The following is a 26,812-nucleotide window of genomic DNA, read 5'->3' as shown; positions in this document are numbered from 1 at the left end:
GCACGGGTCCAATTTCTGCGGCAAGTTAGATATTGTGATTTATATTAGAGCATAGAAAAAACGTGCAAAGATGCAGTTTATCGAGTAAGCACCTGGACACGATGTCAGTATAGAATCAAGAGTACATAACCCCACAGAGCGTTCAACGCCTGATCCAGCTCTGCATAGGGTCCCCTCAGATATGTACGGTATTATGATGCAAAGATGCAATTACGCTCCACCAAGGCCCTATGCAGAGCTGGATCAGGCGTTGCACACTGTTGGGGGGCGCATGTGTTTCATTTGTGAACAATAGCCGATTTCTCGTTGGGGGCTACGTTCCACCCGTGCACCGAGTCTCCGGATGTGCTCAGGTGATCGATGTGGTGTGTACACTGTACGTACATGTAGGTGCGTACAATGTATGTGCGTGTACATATCCAGTGAATTGACCTACACGTCTGCGTTTAAAGGGACATCATTGGCATTTCAAGTGGCTGGGAGCCGAGAGATGCCGCTATAGTGCTCACGAAATGAATAAAATGCGATGAATTCATTTTAGGGTATCATTCTGATAATAGGCTAGTCGAAAAATTTGCTCGCAATACTTCCTACTCTATGGTCAGCCGTGCTTTCGAAGGTATGTGCTTCGGGTTATACAGTACCTTGAGTTGTTGGTGTTTGACACATTTTTCTTGTACTCCTCTTTCTATGTATTACATCATGATTTGTTCCTGACTCTGTTCTCCCTTTCGTAGCACAGCACTGTTGAGTTACCAAGAGTATACCACTCATACTTCCATACTAAGTCTTCATCAAATAGTAGGAGCCGTTGTTGGCTCTGGCCATCCCGGCAAGAAGGCAGATATGCTTGTTCGATTGGTGAATAAAACTAGAAATACCATACCATACTCAAAAGTTTGTAGTGGAGACTCTTGTATGGGAATTCAAGAAAAAAACTGGCCTAACAGTTTACGTAAACCTTTTAAAACTCGGATGGTGAGCCAATTAAATTATGGTGAAAATGGAGGACAACAACAGTTATGTTACGAGTTATGACTAACTGTCCACGAACATACCCAGATCGTATACAGTCACCGACTGTGGCTGTTGCAGACTTGCAGTCCTACTGACCTACTGACCACTGAAATAGCCCCTAGTAACTGTTATGTTCGACGAACGTGGATAGAATGACCCAACGCACATGCGGAAAACATTATCATAAGGTTTAGGTCCACCCTTCTTGTTGCCCAGAGCCTATGCGTCTCAACTGTCAATCTCTATGTCTGTCCAGGCGTCAATGCTAGTCTCTTTCTGCAGGGGTGGGTGGGTGGGTGTCAGCATGTGTTCGGAATATCAACATGCTTTTAAAACTGTTGGGGTCCTGTGTTTTTCCTGCAGGCTGGGGAACGTTCACGATGGGCCGTGTTCTGGTTGCGGTGCAGCTGCTCTTGGTCGTGTTTCTGCCAAGTATCAATGCACAAGCCGGTAAGAAACTTGTGTTACGACTCAGCAGCCGCAAAATCTATTCTGAGACACTAATCCCATTTAGACTGGATTGTAGCAAGCTCAAGAGTATGGTTTGCATTCACATCATGGATGTTATGCTGTTGACTTTGATCTTTGCAATTGCATCAATATTTGAGATAGGTAATTCGCTGCATCCATTCTTCCCTTGTGCCAGGCCACGAGTTCCCAATTAGCTGTGGGTCGAAGCACGACTGCAAAATCCTACCGCTACCAATCAGGACTTGAACCTGGTACCCTCTGTTTCTCAATCATGATCTTGGACCATCCCACTATGCCTGCCTGCAGCAGTGAATGGGATTTTCGGTCTTTGACCACTTTGTCTTTGTAGTGGGTCTCTATACTCACCTACCACCGCTCAGGAGCTGAATCTGCGCCTTGATATTAGAGAGTGGTGGCGTTCCTGCGGATGCGGAAAACCCGGAATCCAGCCGAGCCTCATACGAATCGTGAATTTTTCATTTGTCGATACGATTAGTCCTCTGGTCTCTTCTCAGTCCTTTGCCCCCCCCCCACGCACATACACCTACATACACACGCATTTACACACATACACACATACACGCACACACACACACACACACACACACACACACCCTCACACACACTTGTACTTGTTGCTCACTGCCAAAACTGGTCACGTTGGTCTCCCCGGGAGAGGGGAGAGAGACTCAAAAGGAATCTTGGAAAGATGGCTCAATTGGCTATTGAACCGCCCAACGGCGACACCCTCTGAAATCCCCAAAACTCTGGGTGGACTTGAAAATGATCCCACTTATGGGCTCACCACACACACACACATACACACACATACACACGCATATACACACACACACACACACAAGTAGCGACGTTACGTGCACTCCGGGGCAGAGCAATGCTGCAGTTGCTTCTGCAGTTCATCATCAGACAATGCAATTGTAGTGAGGTACAGTAGTCACATGATTGACAGTCGGTAGGATCAGAGAAGGTACACAACACTGTAGGCGCGTATCACTTCCAGGGGCAATGTCGGAAGGTATTTTAGTGTGGTACGGTCAGCCATCTGAAGCACAATTTACTCGTGGTGGAGAGGTGGCTGAGCCGGAAATGTTGGAAATTTAGATCCCACATCAGTGTATTTTATTGATTCACGGGTTACCTCGGGCAAAAGGTGGTACGGTCAATTCCGTAGTGACCGTACTGTGTCCGACGCCCCTGCTTACCTAATGCTTTCAGCCCTGCTGCTGCTGCTGCTGTGTCGTTCCCTGCAGAGAATTGCCCGTCTGGTTGGAATTACTATCAGCGCCATTGCTATCTGGCGGCCTATGACAGCACAAGGTATAGTGTGGCAAGAACGGCATTCTCATCCCACAGCGAGTGTCTGAGGTATGGTTCCCATCTCGTCAGCATTCGCAGCCTGGAGGAGCGACAGAGCATCATCAGCTACCTGTCCACTCACGCTAATTTCGGCACCGCCACTGTGTCAGTCATCATCGGCCTGCGTCACAACGGCCAGGAGTTCTATTGGGACGACGGCAGGACGTTCAACAGTCGCAGTTTCCGAAACTGGGCTCCCGGCCACCCAGTTCTGGGCCATCGTGGAGGCGATTGCGTGTACATGCACTACACAAATGGTGTGAATCGCGATCTCTGGTACACCGCGGACTGCGAAGCTAGGTTTACACGCTGGGCTATGTGCAAAAAGCCTTCTGGTATGTGTACAGCTGTAGGAAGTGAAACAAATTTTACAATATGATGTTATGGGACCTGACCAACGCTAAATGCGTGGTCTTCACCACACGGCAGCACACACACACACACACAAACACACACACACACACACACACACACACCATGGACCGTGGACCATGGGACGCCCATCGCCAGAGGCGATGATAGTGATGCTACAGCAGATGCCATAGCAGCTTGTGGTGGGATTGCACCATTCTACAGCTGGTAAGGCTGAAGAATGGACCCCCACTATTCAGCCTGGTCTCACCACACAGCTATGAAGTGGCTTTTGCTGGCCAGTGAATCCCTACGTATTGGTCCTTTTTTATATTTTTCCACACACACACACACACACACACACACACACACACACACATCACACCACATACTCCGGCATGCACTGGCTGTTGGTAACCACCCAGGAGAATGAAAGTAAAGTGAGGAGGAGTCTGAGAAAGAGAAGAAAGACGTGTGTGACCATAATCGTCGGGAATCGAAACCACAACCTCTCGATTGGAAATCACTACACACACCATGTGCACACACACACACACACACACACACACACACACACACACACACACACACACGCCTGGTCCTGGTCCTGTGGTAAACGCTGCCATTTTACGGTCACGTGTCCCCTTGCGGGGCTGGCAACATGGAACGACGATCGACGGCAGAAAGTCGGCGATCTGCCGAGAGGTCAGGGACCATGTTCAGTTGGCACCACGAGAGAGCCATCTCCGGCAGCTATGGATTAGAAGCCACGAGTAGAGCGGCAGCACCGACCACAGACCCCACAGTGGGCCTTGAAACATAAGAGATCGAGCCGGACACGCGGCGGTGGAGGAGTCGGCTGAGCAGCAATGGTGGACACCGCTGCTCGGCATGGAACTTGAGACGATGCGATGGGGAGCACACACACAACACACACACATACACACACACCTTGGTCCTTGGTAACACTGCCATCAAATGGTCACGTGTCCCCTGTGCAGGGGTCGACAGCACTGAGTTCAGCATTGGACCCAGAAACGCCGCTCTACTTCCTGGACAGGAAATTAGCACAGCTATGCAGGTCGAAACCACGGGATGACTTGCAGCAGCGACCGCAGCCGAGACAATGCGCTCTGCAGCAGGGCAGGGCAACCCGCTGTTTCCGGACCGAGTCTGCCGATGCCACAGCCGAGACCGGCGCCACTTCAGCAGCCGAGTTGGAGAGACACTTATGCGAAGCTAGCCCGCCAGCACTCAAGAACCATCTCCCGCACGCATTACATAGTCGGCTGCCGGACTGCTCAGATATGGGCTTCCTCCTCTCGGCCAGGCACTTGTGGCGATTCTTGTATTTCTGGTGGGCGAAAGTACGCTGGCAAACATCGCAGAGCACAGAAGTGTCACGCTGAGCCGATCGCGGTACTGGTTGAGCGGAATACGCACTGCGCCATTTCCCACGCTCCTGGGCGAGGTCGTACCATTCCGTGTGGTCGATGTTCACTGCGGAGAGGTCAGCTCTGACAGAGTCTCGCCACCGTTTCCGAGGACCGCAAGCCGGCCTCGGCGGAAGGAGCGCACCAAACAGGAGCTGGCGCGGAGTTCTATCGCCGTCCATCCTAGCTAGATGGCCTAGCCACTCCAGACGGCGGCGAAGAACACGTGTGGTAATATCCACTGGATCTCGACGATTCCAGGCCTCCAGAATGGTCTTCCTGTTGATGTGGAAGTCCCAGGTGTCTCTTCTACCGAGGGCTAAGATTGCGGAAATGCAGCGAAGATGGAAGGCGGACAGCGCCGCAAGCTCGCTTTTCAGTGGTACCCAACACTCCGCTCCGTAAAGGAGAAGAGAAGCCACACATGCATCATACACCATTCGCTTCGTTGCCAGTGAAAGATCGCCATCATCAAAGACAGATCGACGCAATGCTCCGAATGCCCTAGATGCTGACGCTATTCGGGACCGAGTGTCCATTGCGGTGCGGCCACCAGTATGGATGATGGAGCCTAGGTAGCGAAAGTCATGCACATTCTCGACAATTCCCCCGCCAACCACCAATGGACGACGATCCTCCGGAGAAATGCCGAAGCCGACCGCCATTACTTTGGTTTTTGATAGGTTGATGGTGAGGCCGTAGCGAGTTGCGACGTCCATGAACCGGCTGAGCGCAAGTGTGGCACCATGGTGAGTTGTAGCAATAAGTGCCGAATCGTCTGCGAATTGACAGTCACGATGGATGTTGATTGTGTCAGTCTTCTGGCGTTTGAAAAGCACACACACACACACATACACACACACATACATACACACACCCACACACATACACACACACACACACACACACACACGTGACACCCGTATGATACTACGTGATGTCGTTTGCAAAGCTTCGGGAACAAACCCTCATTGAGTCACTCGCAACGGCGCCCGGAGCATACAGCATCCACGCGGCAAATCACCTCTTCTTCCGCTTCTTGCCTCGTGATTAGCCCTTTCCCAAAGGTGCTCTTTTAATTCGCACTTAGTGCTTTTCGCGTCCCTCAAAATATGCTGAAAAAGTGCTCTTTTTTCAGTGAAAACAGGCAAAAGTGCTCTTTTTTCAGTGAAGCATAGCCATGATATATGTTCAGATATGAACCCAAGCAGAGAAATGAATACGCACTTTTCCATTTATGGGTCCACGAAAGGCAAAACAGGAAGTAAAGTGCAAAAACCCCACTTTTTACAGCATTGTGTACATCGGGCACAAGTTTCACCAACTAACCACGTGTTGCCCCCCCCCCCAAAACAAAGCGGCGTGCCAAGGCCCATCGATCACTCGGAAACTGTAATCGCATGCATGCGCAAACAGATTTTAGCACTTTTTCAGCTAAAAAAGCTCAAAAAGGGCGATATTCACCAAAAACGCAATAAAGGGCGAAAGAAACGGACTTTTCCAAAAAGGGCCAAAAAGGGCGAAACAAAGGGCGAGCACCTTTGGGAAAGGGCTACTCGTGAGCAACAAATACTGCAAAAGTTTCATGATCAGACTTTATCACTACCTTAGTATTGACTGATAGCTGTGAAAAGTATGAATGCCGCAGAAATCACCAAGCAACATGACAACTTACTTGTTCAATGTTTGAAATTGTATGTATCCAGAATGGATTTTCAAGCTCCGATCATTAGTAGAAATTGGGAACTAAAGTTATCAAGCGAAAAAACGAAGGTTTAAAAATCCTGTCTCTTTCCTTCAAAACCAGTCAATGTTTAAAAATCCAATTATTATTTATAATATATATAAAAATTCGACGAGGAGACAATAATTTTAATATGGCAATAAGTACTGAAGCGACATGTGGACTACTTTATTAACAATGTAAGCGATGGAGACGATGCAAGAAACAATCTTAAGGGTAAGGAAAATACATGTAAGAAGCAAAAGGCAATGGAAAAAAAGATGATTCGAACAAGTTTTCGTACAACACTCTTCAGGAATCACCGTTGTACTAAAGAACAAAATGAGAACAAAGGAAATAATATAGCAATCAAGGTAGGGTGACACGATACAATGACAGCACTGGAATATCGAGGTGCGATTTCTCACAAAAGCGTGCAGAACACAAGGGTATACAAGTAAGAACTAAGCGTGACAAGTGTGTATCAGCAACAAAACACCTTCTTGTTTATTATTGTTATTATTATCATTCGTTCTCACTTTTTTGTTTTTGTTGCTGATACACACTTGTCACGCTTAGTTCTTACTTGTATACCCTTGTGTTCTGCACGCTTTTGTGAGAAATCGCACCTCGATATTCCAGTGCTGTCATTGTATCGTGTCACCCTACCTTGATTGCTATATTATTTCCTTTGTTCTCATTTTGTTCTTTAGTACAACGGTGATTCCTGAAGAGTGTTGTACGAAAACTTGTTCGAATCATCTTTTTTTCCATTGCCTTTTTCTTCTTACATGTATTTTCCTTACCCTTTAGATTGTTTCTTGCATCGTCTCCATCGCTTACATTGTTAATAAAGTAGTCCACATGTCGCTTCAGCTCGTCCTACTTATTGCTATAATATATATATTAATACTCAATCTGCGGACAGCATGCTGTTTCGTTCTTTGTGAACTCATCAGCGCAGCACAGAGGAAATGAGGCCGAACCTGATAGCAATGGAAATAAAAATTTCCAATCAGGCCCGAACGTACCTTGCCAGAGTGCTCAAACTGACAAGTCAGTGAGCTCTGCGTAATGCAAACAGCAAAGGCACTACCCCACATGAGAGTGCTCAACTACTACAAGAGCAGGAGCGAAAATACTCAATCTGCGGACAGCATGCTGTTTCGTTCTTTGTGAACTCATCAGCGCAGCACAGAGGAAATGAGGCCGAACCTGATAGCAATGGAAATAAAAATTTCCAATCAGGCCCGAACGTACCTTGCCAGAGTGCTCAAACTGACAAGTCAGTGAGCTCTGCGTAATGCAAACAGCAAAGGCACTACCCCACATGAGAGTGCTCAACTACTACAAGAGCAGGAGCGAAAATACTCAATCTGCGGACAGCATGCTGTTTCGTTCTTTGTGAACTCATCAGCGCAGCACAGAGGAAATGAGGCCGAACCTGATAGCATATATTAATAATTATAATATTATTGGTTCCTGAGCCTCATCCGAAAGCATTTCCCTAAGGGCAGCAAGATGCACAAATTATTCAACAGGAACACTGTGAAGATCGCATATAGCTGCATGCCGAATATGGCCCGACTCATTAAGGCCCACAACAAGAGAGTGCTGCACCCACCAACACCGGACAAGGACTGCAACTACAGGATCAAGAACTCGTGTCCACTCGAAGGAAAGTGCCAGGCGGACAACGTCATCTACCAGGCCATGGTGTCGGACGACACCCGTAACGCCAAGGTCTATACCGGCATGTCTGCGCCGCCTTTCAAAGCTCGCTACTCCAACCATTATTTTGACTACGCTCAGGCATGATCGCTATGAGAATTCCACCGAGTTGTCAAAGCATGTTTGGTCGATGAAGCGGGACAACAGGCAGTACGTCATTGACTGGAAGATCCGCGACAGGGCCACCTCGTTCGATAACACGTCCAAGAGATGTGGCCTCTGCACTACCGAGAAGTATCACATCCTCGAAACCGACGCCCGCACTAGGCTAAACAAGCGAAATGAGATTGTGTCAAAATGCAGGCACGAAAGCAAGTATGTCCTATCAAATTTTGTGCCCATCACATAAGGACAGTGATTATTCTATGGCCTTGGTAGCGCCTCTATATCTGTTACCTGGCATGGCACCACTCTGCGCTATCACCTTTCCCTAGGCACTCTGTGCAATGCATCATGAAAAATGGGCTGGTCACACCCCGCAATATCATCACCCTCATGCATCTAGGCACTCTGTGCAATGCATCATGAAAAATGGACTTCTGACATGTCACATGACAATCGACATGGCAACAGCGAATCCTAGCGCGACTTGCCGTGCTTTGAATCAGCCACTGAAGACCTGTGAGCGCTTGCAGGTCTCCGATTTTCCAATCGGAGCACGCCCAGGCGTGCTCCGATTGAATCGGAGCACGCCTAGGCGTGCTCCGATTCAGTAGTTCGTGCAATGCATGTCAGAAATGGTATCAAAGCATTCGTACTCGGACTCAAGTGCTAGAATCGGAGCCCTCCGCGCTAGCGCGCGTCGGGCTCCGATTCCGCACTTTCGTCCTCGTACTCATGCTCGATTCCATACTTGTCGCATCCGGGACCCGACATAATGATAATTTTCACACTCCATAGTGACAGAGTTCACACCTTCTGAGTATATAACCAGTGTATCATACTTTGTTTGATCATCCATCTGATGATCCGTTGCTTGAACGGTGAAACACTGTGTAATGGAATTTGATCTCTGACGGTTTTTCCGCTTGTGTGTGATGAAGCTCTGCCTCGCTTGCATTGAGCACTCTCCGCAGTTTGAGACCATTCCCTTGTGTGTTTATTATTATTATAACACGCATTCCCGCGTTGAAGTGTAGCAGCAGTATGCTGCGTCCACAGCTTCGCTTATGCAGAATGGCTTGGGTGAGAGGAGAGGGGAGAGAAAGCAACAAGGCAACCAACATCTATGAAAAAGGTCACAATAACATGAAGAGAATCCAATTAAGTGTGACAAATGACACGTAAGTACTGTATTACAAAAGTGAGGCCTAAGGGCCGGTCACACTGAAGGAAAATTTGAAAAATCCGTGGTTACCATGGATAGTTGCCGCTGAGCGGGAGATTTGAGAGATTTAATCCACTTGATGAAAATCAGCTCGAGGCCTCGCTTTTCCGCCGAAGATTATAATCATCCGCGGCTTCCACTGGATTTCTTTGATTTTCCTTGTTTTTTATTGCGTTATGAAGTGGAGCGATACTCTAGATCTATGGAGGCTGTGCTGATGCAGCTTTGATCTGGCCCAGGAGCGGGGCTGACAGACTGCCAGAAGCGAATGGTGACAAAAACATTGCTCGCGTGAGTGAGATTTTTTTCATTGTGCGTATGAAGTGTGGCCGTGATGAAAAGCAGAAAAAAATTATTCCCGGTTTATAATCTGAGGATTCTTCCCTCACTGTGACCGGCCCCTAAGATAAAGATGGAATGTAAGTGTGATAAGTGGGCAATAAAAGTGCAGAAACAACTCATGAACAAGGGGTGTAGACTCACGAAAATAACCTAAGTGCTACAACAAAGTGCTACTAAGTGCTACAGTTGTTTGTACAGCAGCTGAAGGTCCTTGAAGCTGTTTCTAGTCGTATGCATAAACCTGATCGTTGTAAGCAAAAAGAACTTATTGTAGCACTTAGGGTGCTTTCGTCAGCCTGTCTACAGTCTACACCCCTTCTTCACGAGTTGTGTCTGCACTTTTCATGCCCATTTGCCACATTTAAATTCTATCTTTATTAGGCACCGGCGGATAACGCTCGAAAAGGTGGCAGATTCTGCTCGAAAAGCAGCGAAATTGGCAGAACCATACAAACCTTATGGTGGGCAATTCCTCGAATTCAGCTCCATTTCTTTATCCACATACCAAACATGCATGAACCTTACCAGAAAAAGTACCGAATTCTGCCAATTTTTCTGCCGGCATAATCCGCCGGTGCCTAATCTTTATCATACGCCTCAGTTTTGTAATACTTACGCGTCATTTGTCACACTTAATTGGATTTTTAAACCTTCGTTTTTTCGCTTGATAACTTTAGTTCCCTATTTCTACTGATGATCGGAGCTTGAAAATCCATTCTGGATACATACAATTTCAAACCTTGAACAGGTTGTCATGTTGCTTGGTGATGTATGCACACTTTTCTGTTTCTGCCCAGTTTGTGGCCCGTCCCTTGCGCAGTATTACTTTCAGAACGAATGCTACCAGTTCACTAGCTCGCTGACGCACGCGCAGGCGTCGTCCGTGTGCAGAGAGACGCACGGGTCCGAGTTGCTCATGCTGGAGTCGTCGCGGGAGAACCAGTACATCTCGACGTGGATCACCAGTGCAGTGGCCGGAACGTGGTTCTGGATCGGACTGTCCTCAGCAAGGTACGGTAAAACCTGTGACTAACGACCACCCACCCCTTGGGGCCAGAGAAAGCGGTCTTTAGTGGCAGGTGGTCTTTAGTTAGAGGTTTGCGCCGCACAACAATTATGTGAATGTGAGACCTTCCGTGCCTGGTGACGTGGTCTGTAGTGTAGTACAAGGCTGATCGCTAGTCACGGTGGTCTTTAGTTACAGGTGGTCTTTAGTGGCAGGTGGTCTTTAGTTACAGGTGGTCTTTAGTGGCAGGTGGTCTTTAGTTACAGGTGGTCTTTAGTTACAGGTGGTCTTTAGTTACAGGTGGTCTTTAGTTACAGGTGGTCTTTAGTTACAGGTGGTCTTTAGTTACAGGTCTTACTGTACATGCACCAGTACTGCTCTGTGTTCACTCCGATACCATGTACCACCCCTCATTGCCATAGGTAGTTGTAGGTACTTTCCCACTGCCCTAAACTGGTCACGTGGATCGGCTCAAGAGACCTTAGAGATTCGACACTTCCATAGTCACATACGCACACACACACACACACACGCGCACGCGTAAGCGCGCGCGCACACACACACACACACACACAAAGACACACACCCATACACACATACCTGTGCACACATGGACACACACAAACACATTAATACGTCCTCCATTTCCATCTCCACATCTCCACATTGAGCTCCCTGCCGCAAGCCGGAGGACTCTCATTTGTGACCGCATGTAGACGAGGTGTTTTGCTATAACAATGAAGGAAAATGGCAAGGCTGTTAAACCTCGTTTTAAAAGAACAAAACTGTGTGTAGTGGTGGTGACTGACTATAATAAGAACAAAACTGATAAGAAAAAAGAACGTTCACTTCTGGAGAGCGAACTACATGTAGAATTCAATACTCAATTGGATAGATCACTGTGTGTCGCCACTGGTATAATATTATGGATAATAGGAACTCCCGTTATTGTGAACAAATGTCATTTGTCCCTTAGTATTCCTCCTGTAGTAAAACCCGTAACTAACGACCACCCCTTGGGGCCAGAGAAAGCGGTCTTTAGTGACAGGTGGTCTTTAATTACAGGTTTTACTGTGTATGGAATAGAGTGTAAATCGAATATTTAGTATGTTCTATCCAGGGTGCGTGTATGCTGCATGTCTGATTGATTGATATTATTTGGATTCGCGAGTGTCTCCACTGTATGTTCACCTGTGCATGTGTAGCCCCAACGATCCATTCCGCTGGCAGGACGGCTCTTCGCTGGAGTACGAGAACTGGCTGGTCAACGAGCCGCTTGCTCTGAGCACGCCTCGCTGTGTGGAGATGTTCAAATCCAGTGTGGGAAACTCGGAGCAGGGCAAATGGAGAGTGTTTGATTGTCAGCACGCCAGGCCCAGCCTTTGCTCAAGGAAATTGCGTGAGTTGTGGGTAGTCACGGTGTGTATTTGTGTATAAGACCTAAAGTTGAAAAACACTATCATAAGTATTCCTTTGCTCACCATCTGAGTTCTTTAAAACTATCAGAAGTATTCACTCCGGGGTCGTACCTCCCAAGCCTCACTGTTCGGCATCACTGAAGTCGCAGCACCCACATGCCTCGATATGCTGCACTGGATTGATGCTCCCCCAGTCTTGACCGCCCTGTTACCCCGAGGGCAGATGCTAACCAGCACCGGCGCTCCACTCGCCGCCAGCAAGAGGAGCAGCATCAGCACCAACTAGCACTGACACTGCCCCCCCCCCCACCCCCTCCCACACCCCACACCCGGAGCCCGTAATAGTGCTCCCCGATCGTTCCCCCAGACCACGATCCAAGACTGCAATCGTCTCCCATCTGCCCTTCTACGCGACCTCCCCATGAAGAAGGGAATGCAGGCATTCAAGGAGGCGCCCACAAGTCTCTCCTCAGTCGAGACTGGCACTCAGCCACAGATGCGATCTTAACCCTCCCTGAATACCCTCTCCGCTTGCACCCCAGCTCCCTCCTTTCACTCGGGTACATGTATCATCTTTCCATTTTTCACCCTCTATCCAATGTACTCTCCCGCTACCTGACCCCTTGTTCTCACTCCTCCCCACCTTTTGGTGCACTGAAGTGTGGCTAAAGCCGAGACCTCAGTTCAGCGGAGATACTCCAGTTTCACCAGCACAGCTGTGACTGAAGCCACCTCTATCATGCAGTATTCTGGTCTCGAGGTTCGTGGTTTCTCGTAAAAAAAAGAGTTGACGGAATAGAAAGGGGAAAAGTCAGAAGAAAAAATTGACACTCAACACCAGAACTCGGGCCAGGGACATTCGCTTGTGGCCAGCGACGCTCTAACCACAGGGCTATGGAATATAATAATAATTATATTATTTTGACTGAGTCGCGCCTATGTCACTTGAGTATTATATTCGTCGATTCGAATGTGTTTGTGCATGCATCCGAATGTGTTTGTGCATGCATCCGAATGTGTTTGTGCGTGCATCCCAATGTGTTTTTGCATGCATCCGAATGTGTTTGTGCATGCATCCGAATGTGTTTGTGCATGCATCCGAATGTGTTTGTGCATGCATCCGAATGTGTTTGTGCATGCATCCGAATGTTTTTGTGCATGCATCCGAATGTTTTTGTGCATGCATCGGAATGTGTTTGTGCATGCATCCGAATGTGTTTGTGCATGCATCCGAATGTGTTTGTGCATGCATCCGAATGTGAGTGCATGCATCCGAATGTGTTTGTGCATGCATCCGAATGTGTTTGTGCATGCATCCGAATGTGTTTGTGCATGCATCCGAATGTGTTGTGCATGTATGCTTGTGTGTGTGTATGTATGTATGTGTGTATGTATGTGTGTGCGTATGTGCGTGCGTGCGTGTGTGTGTGCGTGTGTGTGAATGATGTGTGTTTCACAGCTGATGATGCTCTAGTCCCACTTGATGACGAGCTAGTTCCCATTCTCATTACAGAGCCACAAGTGCCAGGTAAGCATATCCGAGAGTCGCATCTTGCAACTGCGCATGAATTGCTTCTTTTGCTGGGACCGCCTTAAAAACAACGCGGTCATTGCCAGATTGGTATCGTCAGCCCTGCGTAAAGACGCCAGGGATTTGCACAGGAAAATGACAAGGCCCACCGCAATGGTAAAGGATGCGGAGTTTGCTCCTGATTCACCCAATACAGTTGTCCCTGGGGCTGGACTGAGAATATGATTGTATGCACGCATATGACATGGCATTTTGGGGCTTGTTTACGATCACCAGGTCGAAGCAGCTGCCGTGCGTTGCAAAGACCGTGGAACTTCCCCATCTGGGTTCGAGACTCGCATCGTTTCAGACACTTTGATCTCGTGTTGTCTTCTTGCACGTTTCGTCCCCTTACCCACGGCACACACAACCGACCTCTGACAACAGTTGGTCTCTAAATACAGGTGATCTCTAAAAGCAGGTTGTCTGTCAGGACAGGTAGTTTCCAAAATGAACCTTGCAACACAACACATCATGCAAGCCTATTTTCCGGACACCATTATCTGCTACCCACACGTAAAGTTTACGCGCAGGTAGCAGATAATGGCGTCGGAATGAACACACATTGGCTTTGCATAGTCGAATGTTCAGACTTTCTCTTTTGTGATCATACACTGCAGCTGGCCTTTCGAGTACCAAGTGTACATCGCATGGGATGCAATTCGCTCTACCCTTCCGCCTGGCGTCGCCGGATCGCTTCTCCACCCCGTGCCTGGCCGGCGATGTAGAGTTAGCATACTTGCGTCAGCACTGGGGCAACCAGGCTGGTGTTCCGGGCGACAGTAACGGGCCTTTGCTGGGCAAGTGCCGCTGCTCTCCACAGAGAGATGACGAGAATCAACGATGGTGGTTTGACTTCAGATATACAGATTGTGGCACTCGACTGGGCAGCCTCACGCCAGATAAAGCAAGTATTTGGCACAGTGAACTTATCTTTCATTTCACTTTGCCACTCAGCAAAAGCCCAACGTAGTCCTTGACCCTAATGTTGTGCTGCTGTTATCCACTCGACAATAATTGCATCTGGCGCAAATTCCGTATTTTGATCAATATAATTATACCCCCACCCACCCTCGGCCCATGAAGGCGCTTAGCACCTACATTTGACTGCTGTTGGCCGCATTAATCTGTGAATGAGGTAGTGAATGAGATAGTTCCGCTGGCATGTTGAGTACGGCAAATTTCTGTAAATCTCGTCTCTCTCTCTCTCTCCTCTATTTTCTCATGCAGATTTCGTACCTGAACACTATCTTTGCCGGTGAGTTGTCACCATTCGAAATTGACCAGTTGGCCAGTGGGTACTTGGACTCAAATCACTCTGGCTACGACCCTGAGAGCTCCATCCTGCGCCTCGCGTTGCGCTGCGACTTCAACAGCATCATACGTGTTCAGAGCTTCGGCTACTTGGTGGACATCTACACGGCGACAGAGTTCAATATATCGGGCGTGGGTGTTTTCCAACTGCAGTCATCCTTCTTGGACCAGGTTAGCACCATCCAATGCCAATGCCAAAATGGTGTTACGTGACTGTATACGGTTATTGCACAGTCTGACACATGTGTGTGCCAGGGTGTGAGAAGGGTGGGGGGCACTACGATAATGTTCTTCTAGCACACCAGCTTTCATGGACCCGCGATAAGCAGAAGACGCATGCCATGCGAGTGGGTTTTTGAGTATTGTTACTTGTTATAAGTACAGTCGTCCCTCTCTAATCCGGCACTTGTTTATCCAGCACCCTTGCAAACCAGCACACTTTCAGGCAAAACGGATTTTTTCAGTTCATTTTCTACGCTTTAATCCGGCACTTGAATTCTGCCTCCGGCAGCAATTTTCTGCAACAAATCACTCAAACTGTACTTGATTTTCTAATCCAGCAGTTGTACATCGCATACCGTACCAGTGCCAATATCCTATGCCAGTGCATAGGATATTCCCAAGTGTATGTTATAGACATGGCATGTTACAGACATGCATTCCACAAACTTGTGACAAAGTACTTGGATTGACACAGAAAATCCCTACATTTTGACGTACGACACAAACATGTACGTTACTAGGTGAGCGGAGTTGGAGGGCAGGATTTGATAATCCAGCACCCTTGTTTATCCGGCAGAAAATGCCGTTGCAAAAGGTGCCGGATTAGAGAGGGACGACTGTATAACATACACATATACTATAACCTAGCCAGTTGATTATATCAAGAGACAAGAGTACATAACCCCCCAGAGTGTGCAGCGCTTGATCCAGCTCTGCATCGGTCTTGGTCGAGCGTAATCAGATCTTTCCATACACATCTGAGGGGAACCCGTGGAGTCGCGGGTACTCTAGGATCAAAAACAGTGGTGCCCTGCCTCGAGACCAGTCTTGCGCTGGTGTGGAGTGTACGCATGACATCAGAAGATCCGAATACGCCTGACCGAGACCCTATGCAGAGTTGGAGCAGGTGTTGCACACTCTGGGGGGGGGGGGGGGGGGTATGTACTCTTGATTATAAACCGAGGCGAAGCCGAGATTTATATAAAGGTTTTATTTCCCATAATTATAATCAACTGGTTAGGTTATATTATGCTTATACTGAGCTGAATGCAAACTCCCCTCTCCCCCACAAAAGTAGAGATTGGAGTTCCAATCCACAACCGTGGCTCGACGAATCTTTCTTTCACCAACCTGTGCGGAGAAAGCACAAGACATTCATGGCGTATCGGATCGTGTACATCCAGTAACACGGGAATGATTATTGTACTCATATTGAGAGGTGTGGAGCATAGAATACTCTTGTGCAGGCAAAGCACACCTCACTCAAGTGCATGCAGCGCATCCTGCACAATACCTTGTCACTTCTGTTGACCGCATGCACATTCTTCAGAGCACACTTCAACCCTGTTGGCAGTGTTGCAGTCAACCCTGCCAGCCAATATGGCACTTTTGGCTAGTTTTGGTCGCTGTTTGCAGGTCCAATATGGCACTTGGTACACTAAAGGTTGGTCGCTGGTCGCGCAAGGCAGGTAGTTGCTGTATCCGGTGGAGTTTCTGTGTAGAACTGTCCCTGCATGGAAAACAGTCATTAAGAGCAGGTGGTCGCTCAAACCAGGTTTTAATCTACAGCTTCAGTCCACAAGCAGATTTCCAATCAGGGAATATGGCTAGTGTGAGTTATAGCTGGGCTATAATAATTACTGTCCAATAATAATTGGTTGGACTTCGAGCACCTGGGTCTACCCGAGGTACTTGTATTCCAAACGTGCTTTGATATTTCCCTACTGACGAGTTGGAAATGCAATAAACGCTTTGATATGGTAGAAAGAGTACCGTAGAATGCACTTGTGCCCAGAGCAATCATTTCCACTCTCGGCATATCTATCAGACTCCATTTGTTATTTCGTAAAGGCCAGGGTGTGTTCAAGTAGGAGCAACGTCTAGGTGGCTTTTATTCAAATCAGGTATTTTGATGTATATCAACACCAAAACTAGGCTTATGTGCCGACAGTGCGTCTCGAAAATCGGGTGTGATTTGGGATTGCTTGTGACAAGGTAGTGAAGCAAGTGGTGCATTAAAGTTGGTTAAACTAAAAGCAAAACTGTGCTAAAGCAGATCCACATTTCCTATTACCCGTGCTTATTGTGGAGAACCAGGAACTGCCGGGGCTGCCGTCTGCGCCCTCTGAGTCGCCGTCGGAGCTGGAAACCTTCAACGTCGGCAGGCCAGTGACATTCGAGTTGGAGCTGCTCACCACGCACGCTCTGGACCTTCGGCCACTGAGGTGCTGGCTTAATACAGGCGAGCCCACCAAGACACCTCGCCTGGTATTCATCGACGACGGGTAAGCTAGTCAAGATTCTATTTTTTTTATCCATTGATTATGTTGTTCAGAACAACGAAACGTCTGTAGAAGTATCGTAAATATTTCTATCTATATTTATCAAATATACCACTCTTTGACCTAGAAAGATTACTTTTTTGATATTACAATGAGAGTGGATAAACAGCGGCTTGTCCACCATCTCTCTAGTAAAGATGCTTGCCTCTTATGATGTATGCGTGTCGTCGGCAGTCCGTGGAGCACTGGAACTGTTCATCAGTGATTCGGTGCATATCGGTATAATAAGAGATGTGTGACTGTACAGACGGGGTGGTGTGTATTGAGAGGAGCTAGTGCGTTGGTACTATGAGACCTCAATTAACTCTTTAATTAAACGGGAACATAAATGAAGCCTTTCTTCAGTTGATTTGTAGTGTTGGGGTTGCCGATTGCTAGGATCAGATTTCTATGCTTCTGAGGTGGCTGTGAGTGAGTCAAAACTAAAAGGAACGTTCAAAAAATGTGATGACCCCAGAATCACATCACACTTCACCTGCCCTGCACATTATATCCCTGTGGTCACAATTGAAAAAAAAGCAGCTGGGCTTGTGTTGGCGCGAAGCAGTGCGATTGCACATGAACATGCATACATGTACATAGCGACTGCTAATGTTTCGGTGAATTGCATGCTTTGCGTGTAGGACCCGTTGGCATGCAAAGGCTTTGCATTTTCAGAGGACCTCGTGGCAACACACCATAATGGTGCTACAAAAATTTGGTAAGAAACTTCCACTGCACCATGGCTTAGTGGTAGAGCATCGCTGGCCATAGTTCGTGTTAGGGGATGGTCCCTGGTTCGAGTCCTGGTGGTGACCATGGCTTAGTGCCCTGTGGTAGAGCATAAGAGCATAAGCGAGGGTCCCTGGTTCGAGGCCTTCTGGTGAAAGTTTTTTTTCAGTTTCTTCCAACTCCCTAGTTTAAACCTATGAAAACTTTCCCTTCCTTATTGATATGGTCCTTGGAGGCCGTTTTCTATTCTCATACGTCTCTTCTTGTGTCCACACGATGCCTATGTACTTCACAGGTGTCCAGTGCGCGAGTCCGTGACGGTTGGCGTGACACACTGGCGCAACCAGACTAGCCGCTACCAACGCTTGTCGTACCTGGCAGTTGCATTCGTCAACCAGATCGACGATACTTACCGCATGCATTGCACCTATCAAGTCTGTGCACCCGGCAACAATCAGGTACGTATGCATTTGAGAAGTTCAGTGCTGTGCTGCTCGGTAAAATCCCATCAAGGCAACCAGTGTCCTACCTCACAACCGTTGACTCATTTCGCTAACAAAATGCCCGTGCGTTGTGCTTGAACATCGGCCCGGCCTGTACCACACAACTCTATTCCATGCAGACTTGCATGTAAGACGGTATTCCAGAGCCAGACTGAAAGGGTTAGAGTGCTCGTGCATCATAACAGCTTATCAGTGTCACCACACACCCCTCTCCCCCCCCCCCCTGATGGTAAGAAACAAACACACGAGCAGTATCAAATATAATTTATCCAAGCGCAGCTTAGTCATGTGAACCATGGTACTAATTCAGGGTTCTAGACAGGTCAAAGCACATGTACTAGGGGGGGGGGGGGGGGGGGGGGGCAGGTACCCTGAAACCCATTTTCCTTTTCCAAAATCGTCTTGCCATGCCACATGCAAGGTACGGGACGAACCCTGACTTCACGCCAGACAAATGTGCCTTTATGAACCCTCCAGTAGTGACTATCGGCTGTATTTCCGTTGAATGGCCTGAAAAAGCGTAAGAATCGACAAACGAGTATGGGGCACAACGTTTTGACAGGGGGGGGGGGGGGGCTCAATCAGAGTAGAAGGGCGCTGCACCCCTAGTCCGCAGGAACCCTCTGATTGAAGTACTTGCAGTTATGTAAATAGTGTGAACATGCATGCCGGCACAATGTTAAAACACAGTGATCAACTAGCATCCCATTGCGCACAACAACAAATTTCAAGTGCCTGAAGTGGGGCCTAGAGGCAGGTGGTCTCCAAGGATGAGTGGTGTCTAGAGACAGCTGCCCTCTCACGACAGGTGACCTGTCTCTACAGTACAGACAGGTGGTCTCAAAATGCAAGCGGTCTGGAGATACAGGTCGTACTTTAGCACATGTACGTCATGCGCCTCTGGCTTAGCTGTCTGTTTTGCGTTTTGCTCTGATAGCCATGTCAGAGAACTTGCCCAACTGTTGCCTCAACTTCGAGTCCCAGCGTCGGCCGGAGGAAACGTCAGGCGTCGTTTGATGAAGACGAGGCCTTGCTGACAGTAACCTCGGTACCATTCCGATTCTTCAGAGCCACCAGTTCTGAAGGTGAGCCATGTCTCATGGACAGCTTCACTCACTGAGATCTACCCCCCCCCCCCCCAAGTGGCAAAAATGGCACCGGGATCAGGTACTGATTACCGGTACACCGCTGTATTTTATATTATAGAAGCCAGGGAGTCTTCAAATACTGTATTTGACGACTCCCCGGTAGAAGCCTTGCTTGATAGTTTAACATGTTGTCGATTTCGACAGCACTGTGCGCCCTCGCCTTGTAACATGCTGTCGAAATCGAACACCGCTGTATTTGTACGCATATACGTTCAGCCGCCTTCACACCACCTCAGTTCCAAGGCATCAAGGGCGTGCAAGTTGCGGACGCCAAATATGCACTTTGGGACGGATTTCATTGAGCACAACTATGTTTCTGTTTCGACGTCTACTGTTGCATTAGCATAGTATCGTGATCTTTTTCACTTGAAGGCTTCTCCAGAGGCAAGTACTAGTAGATGCCTACTGACTAGTCTAAAGGTTTGTTATACAAATTTTAGCAGTTGCAAGAAAGAGCACAAAGACATGTGTGCGAGGGTATGCCAAACTTGTATGATCATTTTTTGTTCAAATAATTAGCCACCTCCCCAGGTTTGATTCACTTTCTACAATTCATACATATGTTGTCTTTGAACCTTTTGAACCTACTAGGATCGTACTTCTAATCAGACAAAAGCCAATCTGTATATGACCCAATGCCTGCTTCTGTTACGGTATGCCATACACCTGTTGAAAGAAGTGTGTTTTAATATGCATGGGGAAGAGCTGAATCCCTGGCAGCCTGCGGGGACTGAGAAGAGGGCACAGTCCGCGGAAGTTACGTTTTTAGTGTGCAACATGCTGCCTTCATACGTCACTGGCTTGCATCACACCCTGAACTGAAGCCAGGTACTAAGCTCGCAGTCTCTCTTTCAAGCACAACTGCTTTTGCTCGATGTGTCTGAGTTCCCAAGCGAATTGTAGGTCTGCCAAAATTCGCTTCCACCCACAGGGTAACTGTAGTAGCCCTGTGGTGTTTGATGTTCCTCGGTTCTGTGGATGTACAGTGCTGGAAACTGAAATCCGACCCCCTGAGCGGTGCGCTCACATTCTAGCGGTCTCTGTTTCGTAGTTTTACCATCCCGTTTTGGGTCTTTGCGACGTGACCACACCTCTCAGGGGTCGGATTTCAGTTGCCAGCACTGTACTTGGCATAGCTGCATGGTGTGATAGAGGCAGTGAGCTGGGCACATGGCCCATAGAACAGAGAAAACTGTTTCACGACGGTGGATTTGAACGCCTGATTGTATAATTATTGAAGCTCCCTAGATATAAGAGACAGCTAGCTGGCTCGGCCTTGTTGGCTGTCATCAGTGGAGTTCAGAGTGACTGGCCAAAGCGATCGGATTAATGTCTAGTGCAACATGCAGCATTCTCTTAAAAACAATCATCGCAAAGCACGAACGCCAGACATGGGGTGGTATGTTGTAAATCTGCTAATGAATGCATGTTTGCAATTATAGTGAGCCAGCATAGTGCTTAGTCCACATCTGTGCTCATATCAGATGTCATGCATGAGGGATGGAGTTGCATGCATGAGGGAGATATTGAAATAAGCAAACAATGGACCATAGTGGCTGTGGATCTGCAGCAATAATAATATTATTTTAAAAGCATGATTGTGTACTTAGCTCTTGGCATTCACAGCATTCTTTCTCACTGCTACACGTAGCATATTTACTAGGCTGTTCTGTTTGTTGTATTGTCTCGTCACTGCAGCTACTGAGAGTATTCCTGTTACTGAGAGTACTTCTGGTACTGAGAGTATCCTTCCACCTCAACATGATGGTAAGAAATGAACTGGGTTTGCCTTGTATCAATCTCGGTTATCTGTAATCTCATTTTATTTAGGCTCGTGCACAAGTGTGGCCCGCGACAGCTGTCATAAACAAACCCGTACCCTGTCCCAACCGAATAAAGATGTTTGGCATGTACAGTAAAACCTGGTTTAAGCGACCACCCCACGGTGCAAGCAAAAGCGGTCGTAAAAGCCAGGTGGTCTTTAGAACCAGGTCCCACAGTGTCTGTGTAGAACTGTCCGTGCATAGAAAACGGTCGTTACCAGCAGGTGGTCGTTAAACACAGAGGTCGCTTACACGAGGTTTCACTGTATGGTGCAGGTACAGGTAGGTGCAGGTGCAAATTACACTCATACCTTGGTTATCCGGTCCCCGAAGTTACGGGCACTTCGATTTACCGGGCACCCTTTGGACGAGTTTCAGTGGAAATATTACTACTCTTTTGTCATTATTTTTTTGAAATAGTGACGCCGGTTATAACTTACAAGCCATAATATATGCGTAAATCCGAATCACATACATACATATAATATTATATGCTCTTGTAGCAGTTGAGCACTCTTGCGTGGGGTAGTGCCTTTGCTGTTTGCGTTATGCAGAGCTCACTGACTTGTCAGTTTGAGCACTCTGGCAAGGTACGTTCGGGCCTGATTGGAAATTTTTATTTCCATTGCTATCAGGTTCGGTGATGGATGGCGGTTTGAACTACCGTCAGCTCCTGCCTTTTGGCAGGAGTAGCTGTTCCCTAGGACAATTTGGAGCCACGCATACTGGCAGTGATTAGATGAGAGGTCATAATGAAGCAGTTGAGTCCGTATTCCAGAAGCGTCGTCGTACGCCGTCATGTAGAGTTGCGACTTTCAACGTCCGTTCACTAAAATCAAAAATCAAAAAACAAACTCTCGCCGAAGATTTCGAGGCCTACAAGCTCGACATCCTTGGGATTACGGAGACCTGGATAGCCGACAATGGAGTTGATACCCTCGGCGATGGCCACAAGCTGTATAGGTCCGGAGGTCAATCGTCTCGCGCTGGCGTTGCCATCCTCGTCAACAAGAAATTTTCAAATAATGTTCTGTCGTATCAGTTCCACTCTGACCGAGTTGTATCTGTACGAATGGTACTCAGCCCGCGACCTGACAGTCGAGCTGTCACGGTCGTGTGCTGCTATGCCCCAACTCTTCAACGATCCACCATCAACCCTCAGGAAGCTGACAACTTCTACGAACTTCTCAACAATGTTGTATTGAAAACGAAGAACCGTGACGAATTATGGATATTAGGAGATTTGAATGCTAAAGTTGGGAGTTCGAGGCCGGGATCTGTCAGCCCTGTTGGATGCTACTCTAAACACACTATATCAAACTCAAATGGATGCAGACTTGTAGAATTTTGCGAGGACAACCGGCTGGTGCTAACCAACACACTGTTCAAGCACAGGATGCAACATCGCTCAACATGGTTTTCTGATGGTTTAGTGCATGCGGATGGAAAGCCTGTGCGGAATATGATAGATTACGTGATAGTAAAACGTTCCACCATGGCCGCGGTTCTAGATGCAAGATCGTTTGGAGGCTTCACCACGCGCTCTGATCATCACCCTGTTATTGCAGTTCTTGGCATCGCACTTTCTAAAGTCCATCCGACCGTCAAACAACAAGACCCATGTTTCAATCGCTATAACCGTCCAACCGCTGAATCGTCGAAACTGTTCTGCGACCGTCTCAAGGAGAAGTTACCTTCTCTGCTTCCACTCTCCGCAAACATCGACAATGCCTCCGTGGATAAGGCATGGCGTGGATTCGTCTGGGCTACGCATGATGCAGCGCAGGAAGCATTCGGGAAAGTGCCCACTGGTTCTGCTCCGAAAGCAAGCACGAACCCTCGCGTTGCATCCTTATCCACTGAACAGAAGAATCTGCACTGCCGCATAAACGCTGAACCTGATCCAGAGCAACGTAAAGCTTTAAAGATTGAAAGATCTGCAAAACTCCACGAGATTCGAAGGATACTACAGAAGGAGGGCGAGCAATATTGGCAACGTAAGGCTGTTGAAGTAGATGCTTTACGCCCTGACCCACGGTCCTACTTCAACGCCATCAACAACTTACGCCAACTACGCTCTGGGAAGAAGGCTGCGCCTGTGCGTCTTGCTGACGCAGACGGCAGAATCATGGCAGACATCTCATGGAATCTTAATGCCTTTAATGAATATTATGAATCGGTATTTTACACTGATGGCCAGCCACTCGACCTCAGGCAGCAATCGAATGAGGAAGATCCATTCACAATCGAAGAAGTACGGTCTGCAATTATCAAGCAGAAGTCTGGTGGTGCTGTCGGTCCTGATGGTATCAGTGCTGATGCTTTGAAGTCAGCTAAAAACCTTTTCGCACCCTGGCTGACGAATTTCTTCAACGCTGTTCAAGCTACAGAGTACTGTCCTGACGACATGCGCTGCGGCCTCATCGTTCCCATCTACAAAGCCGGCAAGCCTCTAGGACATCCAAAAAGCTACCGCCCCGTTATGCTCCTTTCCGTCGTCCGTAAGATCTTGACGTCAATACTCACTCGACGACACACACTCCATGTGCAGTCATATGTGGCAGAGAGCCAAGCTGGTTTCCGCCCTGGCAGATCGACCACGGATGGTGTCTTTTACGCCAGGACGATGTGTGAGCGCGCACTACTTGGCGACTGGTCATATTCATCGGCACTATTGGACTTCAGCGGTGCATTTGACACTGTCATTCGTCAGGTTGCTCTGGAGAGGTTAGCCACTGCTGGCGCACCAACGTCCACCACTGCAGTCCTAGTATCAAACACAACAGCTCGCACGAAGCTTGGTAAACAACTAAGCAAACCATTTCCAACAAACATCGGCGTCGTCCAGGGTGACCCAATGTCACCAATAATGTTTATAACTTACGCCGAAGGTTCCATGCGTAAGATCCGAGAGCAAGCTCTACCCGCGTCAGACCTACCAGCAACTTTCACACAATACGCAGACGACACCACTGCCCATCAGAACGAGCGATCATCTGTGGAAGAAACCGTCCGTGTGTGTGAACCCGTTTTCTCGGATGACAATCTGAAGCTGAACGTGGCAAAAACTCAATATTTCACTGTGACCAAGGAAGATGATTCCTGGAAATCGGTGAAGCTGCTGGGGAGTATGCTAGGCACAGCAGAAGACATAGCAGCCAGAGTGTCTGCTGCAAATCGGGCATTTGCAGGCATTCCATGGAAACGCCACAACCTGAATTCCAGGCTGTGTATGTTTTCCTGCCTGATATTGCCTGTCTTGCTGTATAATTGTGCGCTTTGGACCTTATCGCAAACTTTAACCGACGTCGTCAATGTATGGCACCGGAAGAAACTACGTACCATCATTGGTATCACGTACCCACAACGAATCTCGAACACAGCGCTGTATGCCAGAACCGAGCAGACCCCACTATCCCAAGTCTGCAGGCAACGGAGACTGCTGTGGTTCGGCCATGTAGTGAGGGAAGGCGAAGAATCGTCCTCTTTCCAAGCCCTCCTGATGTCGATCAACACAACAGACATACGACGACCCCGAGGACGACCACGTCTGAGATGGATCGACGTTGTCAAGAAAGACTTACAATGCATTAATCTGTCGCTTCTGGATGCTGTGCAATCTGCTTCTGATAGAGCTGCTTGGCTCGAAATTGTTAACAGATGCGTTGACCTCATGCAATGAGTGAAATGCGAACTGTCATTATTATTATTATTATTATTATTATCAGGTTCGGCCTCATTTCCTCTGTGCTGCGCTGACGAGTCCACAAAGGACGAAACAGTTCTGTCCGCAGATTGAGTATTTCGCTCCTGCTCTTGTAGCAGTTGAGCACTCTTGCGTGGGGTAGTGCCTTTGCTGTTTGCGTTATGCAGAGCTCACTGACTTGTCAGTTTGAGCACTCTGGCAAGGTACGTTCGGGCCTGATTGGAAATTTTTATTTCCATTGCTATCAGGTTCGGCCTCATTTCCTCTGTGCTGCGCTGACGAGTCCACAAAGGACGAAACAGTTCTGTCCGCAGATTGAGTACATATAATATTATGTACATGTACATTTTGCTGGGGAAAGGCTATACATGTAATATCAAAATGTATGTGATTCGGGTTTATGGAGATTTTGAAGTTACCGGCAGTGCCCGGTCTCGAACCGCTCGGATAAACGAGGTATGAGTGTAGATCCATTTTTTCCTGCTGATGAAAGCAATAATAATCCCCTCAGCTGTGTATAGTGTCTGGGTAACTAAGCGAAACTCTTCCTTCAGCCCCGGTATGTCCTGAGTGAAATGACCTGAATTTCAAGGTGTCCATTCACCACAGGGTCATCTTTGCAAGGTCCCCTCGATTGAATCTCATTCTCGCTCCTCGTTGCTTTCTTCCTCCTGCACAGACTCGGCAGGTTCAACACCACACTCAAGCCTCCACATTGCTACCATCATCTTGGTCAGCATCATCAGCATTCTCTCACCAATGCATCTGGCCTGAACACATGGCGTCTGTCAGAGCCAATACCGGACACTCGTACCCTCTCCTCGTAGGCTGGTGCAGTACTAATTTCAACACGGCCAGAACAGCGCTGGTCTTCGTACATTTGATATACACCTGGGCTATGATTGCTGGATTTTCCGAGTGTTAGCGGCGGCGTGCGTGCCCTCGGGAACGCAGACCATGATTTACTCTCTTTTTAGGTTAGTGCAAGCTGTACGTGCATGCATGTATTGTATTGGTCAAGAAGCTAGAACACCAAGTAAAACTATTACATACTCTGCTGTCTCCAACGCACCTATAGAATCCAAATACAGCAGCCTTGTTTTTCTTGCCCGGAATATTTTTCTGTAACGGCAGTATCCTTTGCGAAAAATGCCTCCCTGAAAGCCGCAAAACAAAGGTTAGTCACGGTTTGTTCATTTTCTCTTCTACTTCTTCCCACACCCTCACTTTGCGGTATCATTAATCCTGGCACAAGCTTCCTCTGTCTGGAGCACTTG

General features: G+C 47.8%; 1 protein-coding gene across 2 annotated transcripts; it reads left to right on the top strand.

Annotated features, from left to right (window-relative positions):
* Positions 1-491: 491 nt before the first annotated feature.
* Positions 492-26,805, top strand: LOC135828168 (uncharacterized). 2 transcript variants are annotated; one of them, XM_065340617.1, is made up of 13 exons: positions 492-619; positions 1,381-1,467; positions 2,760-3,200; positions 10,570-10,783; positions 11,984-12,177; positions 13,656-13,724; positions 14,387-14,673; positions 14,997-15,251; positions 17,400-17,587; positions 18,651-18,813; positions 19,796-19,943; positions 21,705-21,773; positions 26,215-26,805. In XM_065340617.1, exons 1-13 carry the CDS (start codon positions 598-600, stop codon positions 26,307-26,309), a joined length of 2,232 nt encoding a protein of 743 aa, XP_065196689.1. In that variant the 5' UTR covers positions 492-597; the 3' UTR covers positions 26,310-26,805. The 2 variants fall into 2 exon arrangements, with proteins under 2 accessions (XP_065196689.1, XP_065196688.1); XM_065340616.1 differs by having other exon boundaries at positions 17,394-17,587.
* Positions 26,806-26,812: the final 7 nt, after the last annotated feature.

The sequence above is a fragment of the Sycon ciliatum genome, chromosome 12 (genome assembly GCF_964019385.1).
Source record: "Sycon ciliatum chromosome 12, ocSycCili1.1, whole genome shotgun sequence".
Taxonomy (NCBI): Eukaryota; Metazoa; Porifera; class Calcarea; order Leucosolenida; family Sycettidae; genus Sycon; species Sycon ciliatum.
The sequence above is the reverse complement of the archived record's forward strand: the minus strand, read 5'-3'. Positions and strand labels throughout refer to the sequence as shown.

Coding starts and splice junctions, on each gene's coding strand:
- LOC135828168 (XM_065340616.1), top strand. CDS start 598: ATGGTCAGCCGTGCTTTCGAAG. Junction 1,468..2,759: donor AAGTATCAATGCACAAGCCG/GTAAGAAACTTG, acceptor CGTTCCCTGCAG/AGAATTGCCCGTCTGGTTGG. Junction 13,725..14,386: donor TACAGAGCCACAAGTGCCAG/GTAAGCATATCC, acceptor CATACACTGCAG/CTGGCCTTTCGAGTACCAAG.